We start from the raw sequence: 12,160 nt of genomic DNA on the forward strand, positions 1-12,160 counted from the left end.
TCCTTATGGGTGCGCTCCTTGCGCGTGGGGCTCCCCTACGCGGGGGACACCCCTGCGTGGCAGGGCACTCCTTGCGCGCATCAGCACTGCGCATGGGCCAGCTCCACATGGGTCAAGAAGGCCTGGGGCTTGAACCGGGGACCTCCCATGTGGTAGATGGACACCTTAACCACTGGGCCAAAGTCCGTTTCCCTCTTTGTCGTTTTTTACCATATGGTAAATGGGAGCTCAGTTGCTACTACTAGTGAATAGCAGATAAGTATTCAATAAATAGATTCAGTGAGTTGGGTGGAAGAAGATGACCTGGGCAAGGCCTGGGATCTGTTTTAGTTTCCTGGGTGCTTAAGCAAATACCATAAATGATTTGGCTTAGACAAGGGGAATTTATTTGCTTACAGTTTGAGGCTGGGAAAAAGCTAAATCAAGATGTTATCAAGGCAATGTTTTCATCCCAAAGACTGGCTTTCTGGGGCTGGCTGTCTTTAGCCTGTCACATGGCAATGCACATGGTGGTCTCTCCTGGCCTTTCCCTTCTCTTCCATATTCCTCTAATGTTCAGCTTCTGGCTGCTCCCTCTGTGGCTTTCTTTCTGAATTTTATTCCACTTACAGAGGACTTCAGTGATAGGATTAAGACCAATCCTGATTGGGCTGGACCACACTTTAATTGACAGTCTTACCAAAAGATTTACATCCACAAGAATGGATTAGATTTAAGAACATGTTTTTCAATGGTACATACAGTTTCAAACCACGAAGAGTCAGAGCATGCATTCAATATCATAGCTCTTATTTCCTATAATCTTTGGTCATTCTTTTTAGTTTGGTGGTCTGAGAAAGAAAAAATTCAGTGTGTCTCAACTTAAGGGGTCTTTTCCCTTTTGGTTTCTCCCCCTCTCTCCTTGCTATTCCTTCCTTTTCCAATTGAAGAAAAAAGGGGGGTGGGGTGGGGAGGGATAAGGACGAAAAGGAGGAGAAAGAGAAATAGGAGCTGCAACATTGCTTTATAGTATAGTTTTATAAAACCAAAAAATGTTTAAATTGATAATATCCAGTGTTGATAGGATTGTTAGATAAACTATATAATACACTCATACACTGCTGCTGAAAATAAATGATAGTACCTACCATTTATTAAGCAGCTCTTCAGTGCTAAATATTTTACGTATGTTACTTCAGTTGGCCCTCACAATAACCCTATGTAGAGGTATTATTATTATTACCTTATGGATTAAGAATTGAAGTTTCGGAGTAGATGTGGCACAAGCCGTTGAGCACCCGCTTCCCACGTGGTAGGTCCTGGGTTTGGTCCCTGGGCCCCAGTAGCCTACCCCCCCCCCCCGAAAAAAAAAAAAAAGAAATTGAAGTTTAAAGTTTAAACGACTAACTTGACTATTGAAACAGTATGTAGGAGCTGTTGTGGCTCAGTGGTTGAGCTCCTGCTTCACATGTATGAGGTCCTGAGTTCAATCTCTGATACCTTCTAAAAATAAAAATAAATAAAAATAAGACAGTATGTTGGCTTTTTAAAAGCAATGTAACAAACCTTTTTTAAAAGCTACTTGATAAACTTCTTTTTAAAGCAACATGACAAGTGATGTACCAAAAGCCATAACATTTATAGCCTTTGACCCAATTATGCCAATTTTAAAATTTGTTTCTGGAGAAGTTCAAAAGAAGAAAAGAGCTACATGCATAAGGATTTTCACTGCAGAATAATCTTAAATCATGAAAAAGTAGAAACAACCTAAGTATCAAGTAAGAGAATAGTTAAGTAATTTATATAACGTCAACTTGTTAGAATATCATGCAGCTATTAAAAGACAATTATGCAATGAATGTGCCATGATGATGAAAGAGGTTGTTGATGTGGGAAGAGTAGGGTGAGGGGGTTGGGGAATATATGGGGACATCTTATATGTTTTTAATGTAACATTTTTAAAAAATAGAGAAAAAAAAATTATGAACTTGAAATACAGAAAATGTTTTATGATAGATTAAAAATCAAACTCTAAAAATGAATATACAATATGATAAAAACCCATTTAAAACATGAATTTGAATAAGAAGTAGAAGGGAATAACTCTGAAATGAAAATAGCTGTGTTAAGAATGTGGGGGTAGTGGACTTGGCCCAGTGGTTAGGGCATCCACCTACCACATGGGAGGTCTGCGGTTCAAACCCTGGGCCTCCTTGACCCTTGTGGAGCTGACCCATGCACGGTGCTGATGCACGCAAGGAGTGCCATGCCACGCAGGGGTGTCCCCCGCGTAGGGGAGCCCCACGCGCAAGGAGTGCGCTCTGTAAGGAGAGCCGCCCAGTGCAAAAGAAAGTGCAGCTTGCCCAGGAATGGCACCGCACACATGGAGAGCTGACATAACAAGATGGCGCAACAAAAAGAAACACAGATTCCAGTGCCGCTGACAACAACAGAAGCGGACAAAGAAGAAGATGCAGCAAATAGACACAGAGAACAGAAAACCAGGGTGGGAGGGGAAGGGGAGAGAAATAAATAAATAAATCTTAAAAAAAAAAAGAATGTGGGGTTATAGGAAGGAGTTTTTCTTTTTAAAATATTTGCTTTAATATGATTATACTGTTTTTACACTTAAAAAAATAAGTAAATCAGGGAAAAAAATCCATGATAGTGGGAAAGAATGCTGGATTAATCATATGCATGCTCTGCTGAACAGAAATCTAAGTAAATCATTTAACTAAAGGTATTATACTGATCACTACAAGTCATTTGAAAATATCAAACAAAATTGAGAAATCCATTTTTAGAACCAGTTTAATGAATTTATCAGCAATTTCAAAGACTCCTGATTGATCCAGTGGGATTGGTGGTAACTCTTCTCCATGTCATGCTCCATCTTCTTGATCAGTATAGTTTTAGACATCGGTGATTTTATAGTTCTGACTTTTGATCTTGTTCTGGGATGCTGTGTGTCTCTTTAAGAGAAGCTACATTTATGTATCCAACTTCAGAACTCTGTGAATGTGAAACAGACTTGGGGGACTTTGGGTTTGCCATTGCTTCTTCTGATTTATGTTCCTCTATTTCTTGAAGGCTTCCAAATGATTCTACTAAACCTGTTCCTGAAATACTAAGAAAGGCCAAGTGTGAGGACATTGCGTAGATAGAATATCCCTGGTAGCATTTTGGATTTATAGGAAAAGGCATCACTGGTATTTCAGTTTGAAAAACATCAACTACAAAAAAATAAAAAAACACGTAAAATTTACCTTAATCCTATGGTTCATCTCCTACTGTAAGTCAGGATTCTTTGGGGTATGGGGATGAAATAGTAGGGGGAGAAGGAACTATAAGAAGATTCAAATACTAAGTGTAGAGAAAATGATTCCCAAATGCTATGCTCTCTCAAGCCAGCAGGCCCTGAGGGACTAGTTAGGCACCCATGACTCCCAGGCATGTAAATGATTTTCTTGACTTTACTCACCTGGAGTTTGGTAAAGGCAACATCTTATTCAGTACTTCAAATTCGGGGATTTCGCTAATTGTTGTTTCCTGAAATGAATGAAAAAATGAATATTAAAAGTTATATGATAAACCACTGGCAATATGATCTAGTAATTATGTTTTATATATTTTTTGTTTAAAACTGAAACCCATATTCCCTGTAGAAAATTTGGAAATATAAATGCGTACCTTATATTACGGATTAAATCAATTCTCCTACAAAGACCTGTTCAAGTCCTAACCTCTAGTCCTGTGGACGGGAACCCATTTGTAAGTAGGATCTTTGAAGATGTCCTAAGGTAAAGCCAAACTAAATCAGGGTGGGTCTTAGTCCGATATGATTGGAGTCCTTATAAGCAGAGGGAATTTAGACAAAGTAGAAAGTAGAAGGAGACAGACAGGGAGAGAGAGAGCCCTGTGACAGAGGAAAAGACTGCATTATGGATTGTCAGCAAGTTACCACCAGAATGCTTCAGATTTCAGAGAAAGCATGATCCTGTTGACACCTTGATTTTGGACTTCTCACCTCTAATACTGAGAGACAATAAATTCCTTTTGTTTAAACCAACTAGTCTGTAGTACTTTGTTATAGAAGTCCTGGCAAATATATTAGTACTTTCACTGCTAGCCTACTTTTAGATCTATTTTTCTATGTGAATTACCTCCTATTGGCTGATATAATCAAACTATTTACTTAAATAAGTTTTATTTGATACTGTGATAAACATTTTCTTTCAAATGGTGAAAAAAAGGATCTGGTTTTAGTTTTTTTTGTTAACATTATGGTTTATATTTTAGACTGTACACTTTCTAAATTTTTAGTTACATTATGGTTTACATTTTAGACTTAGACTTTTATAAATTTTTGGTAAAATTTAAACATGGCCTATATCCATCATTGCATGATCATGTGGAGAAGGATTTGTTTTGAGCCCTGTAGCAGTTTGATATGGTTATGAATTCCAAAAATAGATATTGGATTATGTTTGTAATCTGGTCTGTACCTGGGCGTGATTAAGTTATGATTAGGTCTTTAACTGGGCCACGTCATTAGGGCATTGAGTTCCCACCTCTTGGTGGGTAGGGACTCACAGATAAAAGGCATGGCAAAGGACAGAGTTGAGGGCTTTTAATGCTGGGGTTTCTGATTTGGAGTTTTGATGTTGGAGTTTAATGCTGAAGTCTTAAGCTGGAGCCCCAGGAAGTCAGCACGCAGAGGAAAGAGAAGCAAACCCTGGGAAGAGAAGACCTGAGCCAGGAGAAGAACACAGAGGAATAGAGACAGCTCCTTAGACCTGGCAGAAACCCCAGCGAGAGAGACAGAGCTGTTCACCTGATAGTCTACAGATGACCTTGTGGAGAAAACAGAGGAACTGAGCCCAGAGGAACCCAGGAAGCCTGAACCCTCGCAGATGTTGGCAGCCATCTTGCTCCAACATGTGGAAATAGACTTTGGTGAGGGAAGTAACTTTATGGTCTGGTAACTGTGAGCTCCTACCCCAAATAAATACCTTTTATAAAAGCCAGCAGGCTTCTGGTATTTTGTATCAGCACCCCCTTGGCTGACTAATACAAGCCCTATGACTTAAAATCAAATACCCTTTCCCTAGAAAAATACAGACCCACACAGACCAAATTTTGCATGAATTATAGGAGTTTATTGATTTCCTTGACCTTGGACCTCAGTTTACCTCTTGATATAGATCAGAAAGTTCTTTAAGAAATTTTTAGTTGTCAAGAAAGAAATGAGAAGCTTATCTAAGGAGAAAAAAGGAAAGAAAATTTTCTCTGAATCAGCCTTCAGAGAAAGCTAAAATGTATTGAAAATTTTACTGGACTTGGAGTTAGGAGACCAGGGCTTGAATTCTTGCTCTACCAGTTAGAATCTGGCATATTCTTTCCACCTCTCTGAGTTTTTATTTTTACATCCAAACTGAGATAATGATTAAAGTCTCATCTTTAAGGTTGGTTGTGAGAATTAAATTATATAAGCATACCTGACATATAGGGGGAACACATTAAAAGTTTAAAATAACAAGTATGCATGTGCACTGATAGAAAGAAATTATTTATTGAATGCCAACTATTTCCCAAGCAATATACCAGGTCATTTATGTATGTTATTCCACTTTATCCCCAGCATCTATCTTTTAAAAATATATATTTTATTTATTTACTTTTGTAACATCTTTATGGAGATATTATTCACTTACTTATACAATTTACTCATTCAAAGTGTTTTCACAGAGTTGTACAACCATCATCACAGTAAATTTTAGGACATTTTTATTACCTCCTCCCCCCAGGAAACATCCTTTAGTTATTGTCCCCTGTCTTCCCATCCCTAGCCCTAGACAATCACTAATCTTTCTGTGTCCATAGTTTGGCATAGTCTGGACATTTGATATAAATGGACTCATATAACAGGTAGTCTTTTGATACTAGTTTCTTTCACTTAGCATGTTTTCTAGGTTCATCCATGTTGTATCCATGTATAAGTACTTCATTCATTTTTATGACCAAATGAGATTCCATTGTATGGATATACCATATTTTGTGTATGTATTCATTCAGGTGATGAACATTTGGGTTGTTTTCACCTTTTGGCAATTATGAATAATTCTGCTATGAACATTCATGTACAAGTTTTTGAGTGAAATAACCATATATTTTTTTAAAGATTTATTTATTTCTCTCCCCTTCACCCAACCCGCCTCCCCCCACCCCCAGTTGTCTGCTCTCTGTGTCTATTTGCTGTGTTCTTCTGTGACTGCTTCTATCCTTATCAGCGGCACCAGGAACCTGTGTTTCTTTTTGTTGTGTCATCTTGTTGTGTCAGCTCTCCATGTGTGTGGCACCATTCTTGGGCCGGCTGCACTTTCTTTCGCACTGGGCGACTCTCCTTATGGGGCACACTCCTTGTGCATGGGGCTCCCCTACGTGGGGGACACCACTGCGTGGCAGGGCATTCCTTGTGCACATCAGCACTGTGCTTGGGCCAGCTCCACACGAGTCAAGGAGGCCCAGGGTTTGAACTGCGGACCTCCCATGTGGTAGACAGACGCCCTATCCATTGGGCCAAGTTCGCTTCCTGAAATAACCATATTTTGAGGTAAATGCCGTTACTTTATCTTCCCTGATAAGAGAACCAGGAAGCAAATCTGGTTGCCCCTTTTCACACAACTAGTAAAATATGGAGCTGTGATTTGTTTGATATGTAGGATGCTATGAGAAAACCTAGCAAGGACATGAAGCCAGATTTTAAGACTGGGTGGAGGGTGGGTCTCAAGCTTCATGGAAGAGAAGATATTTAGGTTGAGTTCTGAGGAACTGTAGGAACCAGCCAGGAGAAATTCTTGTGGAGAGAAGTCATGGGAAAAGGCAATGGAGATGAGGGCTTTCCTGGAAGAGCCTGGAGTTGAAAGTATGTAGGATTCAGGAACCTGCACAGTGTGGTAAGAATGGAGCACCAGGTGCAGAGGGGAATCAAGGAGGGATGAGATGGATGAGGCTGACAGAGGCCAGATAATGCAGAAAATAAACACAGTGTCAGGAAATTTGGTTTTATTCTTAAAACTGGAAAACATTAAATGGTTTTGAGTCATATGCTCAGATTGTATTTCCTAAAGATCTCTCTGGTTGTAGACTACAAGAACTATAGAACTTCAAAAGAGAAAGCTGGAAAATAAAAAAGAGGAGATGGGATGTGACATTCCAAGTAAATGGAATGTATAATATAGAGGGAGGAAACTTAAGAGTTTTTGGAGAAACAGTAAGTAGATTGGTTTCATTTGATCAGGCTTGTTTGATGTCAGAAAGGTCTTTGGAATACAGAAGTTTCCTGTGTGGCTTCAGTCCTTCTGGCTTAGACCACAATAACTTTGGAAGCCTTCTCAGACAGGTTTAGATAGCTTCCATGGCTTCCTGGGCCTGCTGTTGTAGAACTTATCATAATATAAGGTAATTTCTAGTTATATGGCTGTCGTTGTCACTAGGCCTGAGTTTTGTACATTGTTCATTATCATATCCACACTAAACAGTATACTGCTTGTGCTCAATAAATATTTGTTGAGCGAATGAACTTTATCTTATAGAAAAGGAAGCCTCTGAAACTCTTTGAGATGAAGTACTATGAAATCAAACAGTACTTCATTAAGATCAATCTGGTGGCATAGGCAGGAGATTAGAAGAGGAAAGACTGAAGGGAGATGAGTTAAGAAGTTGTTGTAGTAACCCAGGTGCTAGGAAATAGGGTAGGTAATAAAATGGACACAGTTCCTGCCTCATGGGGCAGTGTGTGATACTCAATCACCAACAAAGAATCAGTAGATCTGGGAAATGTAAGCAGTAGCTGTGTGACCTCAGACATATCACTTAACCTCTCTGGATTTTACCTCCTTCCTGTGTAAAATGAGGGAGTTGAATTGCAGGGTTCTTAACATTCTAAGTTTAACAAAATAATTTTGGAATTTTTTATTCCAATATATATCAAGGTGTTTCAGGTTGGTACCTTTGTCACACATGGAATATTGAGCTTGATGTACTATAGTTCTGACCTATATGACATTTCTTATCTTGAGTTGAGGGTAACATTGTGGATCTCAAAGCTATTGGTCATAGCAAACCCTCTGCTAAAGCTTCTATCTCAAAACCTAAATACTGTAGTACTTATTTTAAAATTTCTCCCCCCACCGCCGTTCCCTCCATTGTCTGCTCTCTGTGTCCATTTGCTATGTGTCCTTCTGTGTCTGCTTGTATTCTCATTAGGCGGCTCCAGGAACCAATCCTGGGACCTTCTGGAGTGGGAGAGAGGCGATTACTCTCTTGTGTCACCTCAACTCCCTGTTCTGTTACATGTTCTTATTTTTTCTCTTGTTGTGTCATCTTGCTATACCAGCTCTCCATGTCAGCCAGCACTCCTGCGTGGGGCGGTTTTCCTGCGCAGGGCGGCATTCCCACGCAGGATGGCACTCCTGCATGGGGTAGCATTCCTGCATGGACTGGCACTCCGCATGGGCCAGCTTGCCACATGGGCCAGCTTGCTCTCACAAGGAGGCCCTGGGCATCGAACCCTGGACCTCCTATATGGTAGATGGGAGCTCAATTGGTTGAGCTACATCCATTTCCCACTATACTACTTATTTATGTGCATGTCCTTCTTCTATTAAACTGATGGCCTCTGAAAATGAGGACTATCTTTATATTCCTAGGACCTAGCACAGTTCCTGGAGTTGATAAATGTTTGTTGAATGAATGAGGTAAAATTAGGTAAAAGGGTGAATGACAGAAATATTTGCAAACCATGTATCTGATAAAAGCTTAATACCCAGAATATATAAATACCTTCTACAACTCAACAACAAAGAGACAAACAGCCTAACCTCAAAATGGGAAAAGGACTTGAATAGATATTTCTCCAAAGAAGATATACAAATGGCCAATTAGCGCATGAAAAGATGCTTAACATCATTAGTCATTAGGGAAATGCAAATCAAAACAATAATTAGAGGGAAGTGAATATAGCTCAAGTGTTTCAGTGCCTGTTTCCCATGTACGAGGCCCCAGATTTAATCCCTGGTACCTCCAAACAACAACAACAACAGTAACAACAAAAACAAAACCATAATGAGATACCACCTAAAATCCATTAGGATGGTATATTAGTCAGCCAAAGGGGTGCTGATGCAAAATACCAGAAATTGGTTGGTTTTTATAGAGGGTATTTATTTGGGGTAGGAATTTACAGATACCAGGCCATAAAGCATAAGTTACTTTCCTCGCCAAAGTCTATTTGGAGCAAGATGTCTGCCGACACCTGCCAAGGGTTTAGGCTTCCTGGGTTCCTATGTTCCTGGGGCTTGCTTTTCTCTGGGTTCAAGGCTTCCTCTCTTCCTGGGACTGGCTTCTTTTTCCTCTGCGTGCTGACTTCCTGGGGCTCCAGCTTAAGTCTTCAGCATCAAACTCCAACATTAAAACTCCAACATCAGAAAACCCCCAACTCTGTTCTTTGCCATGCCTTTTATCCTTTTATCTGCCCTAATCATAACTCAATCATGCCCAGGTACAGACCACATTACAAGCATAATCCAATATCTATTTTTGGAATTCAAAACCATATCAAACTGCTACAGATGGTTATAATAAAAAAGACAGACAAAAGCAAGTTCTGATGAGGATATGAGGAAATTGGAAACCTTATGCTTTGTTGGTGGGAATGTAAAAATGGTGCAATCACTGTGGAAAACAGTTTGATGGTTCCTCAAAAAGATAAACACAGAAACATACCATATAACCCTGCAATTTTACTCCTAGGTAAATACCAAAAAGAATTGAAAACAGATTCTCAAATGGACATTTGTACATCAATGTTCATAGGAGCAAAAGGTGGAAACAACCCAAATGTCTATCAACAGCTTAATGGATAAAAAAATATGTGGAATATCGTACAATGGAAAGTTAATCATAAAAAGGAATAAAGTTCTGATACATCCTACACACATGGATGAACCTTGAAAATGTTATTCTGAGTGAAATACACCACACACTAAAGGACAAATATTGTATGATTCCACTTAAATGAAATATTTAGAATAAGTAAATTCATAGAGACAGAAAGCAGATTAGAGATTACCAGGGGCTGGGGGAGGAAGGAATAGGGAGTTATTGCTTAATGGGTATAGAGTTTCTGTTTGGGGTGATGAAAAGTTCTGGAAGTAGATAGTGGTAATGGTTGCACAACATTGTGAATGTATTTAATGCCATTAAACTGTACACTTAAAAATGGGTAAAATGGTAAATTTTATATCATGTATATTTTACCACAATAAAAAAAGAATGAATGACTAGACAATTGAGAACATTTGTAGCTCAAGCAAGGAAATAAACTATTGGAAATTAGGCCAATAATCTAATGATTCTACTTTTGACACAATCTGCTGAACAGCTCACATAGCTTGGAAGTAATCACCTTTTTGAGAGTGAACTAGATGCAGGTCTCATACTCATCAACAAACAGGACCTACAGTACTTAGAAGTATACTGGAAGAAACATCTAGCAGGTGATACAAACCAGGGAAGGGAGCAAGCAGGCTCCATCCTATATTCAGAATGCAATTCTGCTCACTGAAGTCCCTCTTTGATGACTTACTTACCAGCCAGATTTTGGACTTTGTCTGAACCTCTATTGCTGGCTGCATCTCTCTGTAGTTGGCAATTTGTCTGCTTGGATTTTTTTTTTACACAAAAGTGCTTTTCTCTGAGTCAGATGCTCTCTTTAGGCTCAAGTCCGTGCCAGACCAGACTAGCTTCACTTTACCTCTCTGAACCTCAGATTTGCTCATCTCTCAGGTAGGGCTATAATAATACATACCAGAGAGTGTTGAGAATGAGCATATATGTACTCATTCATTCATTCATTCATTCTCAAATACTTATGCAGCACCTATCCATAGCTACAGTGATGTATTAGAAACAGTCCTTACCCTCCAGGAGCTCAATGCTGAACTGATGAGACAGCAAAGTAAAAAGTTAATGAAAATACAGTATGCTAAGGAAGAAGCTATGAGGCATACACAGATTGCTTTGGGGTCACTCAGGAGGAAGTGTTTAATAAAAGCTGATCCAATGAAAAGCAACACTGACCAGACAGTCTCAGGGTCTGCTGCCCTGGGGTGTAGCTAATGAGCCTCTTTATCACAGCCCACCATAAGGCCAGGAGCAGGGCCATAGTCATATGAAGAAGATGAAAGGAAGAAGAGTACAGCAACTTTAGCAGGCCAAACTACAGATTAATGACCCAACAGGAAGCACACATCATACCTCTCCTCTGCGAATCTGGATGCTCCTTATAATGCGCTCTAAAAGGCCAACCTGCTGTGTGAGCCGGAGACTATTTTCCTGTAATTGCTTATTTTCTTTATCCAGGAAGAGTACTCTGGAATGGCATAAATTGGAGTCATAACTAGAAATTTCTGTATCATTAGTACATACCCCAAAACTATGGCCTGCTTCCCACTTTCTGGGTCTTAACCCAGTGCCCAGATTTTAGAATCAAGTTTGGCAAGATAATTCCTACTATACAAGACAATGGCCATACCTGGTCATTAAGTAAATACTGACATCAGAAACATACTATGTGCAAGAGTATGGAAAGGGACTGAAACAAGAGATTCTGTATCCTTTCAAATATTGTATTCTACATGACTTACTTCTGAATCTGATCTCATCCATCTTGTGCAGTAATAGTAGTAGTAGAAAGTAGTAGCAGAGAGAAGTAGTATCAGCAATCATTTCACAAGTACCTACCATGTTTTTAGGAACTATAACCTATCCACACAGTAAGCACTTAAAACTTTTTGTGCATTAGCTTATTTGATTCTCATAACAACCCCAGATCTTTCAGGCTTCCAAGCCTGAGCTATTAACCACTACACAAGGCTTATTCTCTAGGGCCATCATTTATTTGGGAGCATGTGATATGAGATTTGTGTTTGTGGTTCTGCCACTTACTAGCTGTGTGACGTTGGAAAATTACTAAACTAAACTTTAGTTTCCTTTTCTGTAAAATGAGGAAATATCATTTAGAAGAAACTTACTCTAAGGGAAATACTGTGTCCAATTCAGGTGACCAGAGTGTGTCTTCAGGAGGGCCAGGTGGAAATCTTATTAATTTTGAGAAAGA

General features: G+C 39.3%; 1 protein-coding gene across 6 annotated transcripts in view; it reads right to left on the reverse strand.

Annotated features, from left to right (window-relative positions):
• Positions 1-642: 642 nt before the first annotated feature.
• The window catches only part of CCDC30 (coiled-coil domain containing 30), a 283,097-nt gene continuing 271,579 nt past the window's right edge, over positions 643-12,160 (reverse strand). For all 6 annotated transcript variants that reach the window (XM_058303777.2, XM_058303779.2, XM_058303778.2 and 3 more), the window contains 3 exons: positions 11,299-11,413; positions 3,461-3,528; positions 643-3,106 (listed from right to left, as the gene is read on the reverse strand). In XM_058303777.2, the coding sequence (XP_058159760.1) occupies positions 2,908-3,106; positions 3,461-3,528; positions 11,299-11,413 (382 nt within the window). In that variant the 3' untranslated portion in view covers positions 643-2,907. The remainder of the gene's footprint in view (positions 3,107-3,460; positions 3,529-11,298; positions 11,414-12,160) is intronic.

This window comes from Dasypus novemcinctus, chromosome 9 (assembly GCF_030445035.2).
Source record: "Dasypus novemcinctus isolate mDasNov1 chromosome 9, mDasNov1.1.hap2, whole genome shotgun sequence".
Taxonomy (NCBI): domain Eukaryota; kingdom Metazoa; phylum Chordata; class Mammalia; order Cingulata; family Dasypodidae; genus Dasypus; species Dasypus novemcinctus.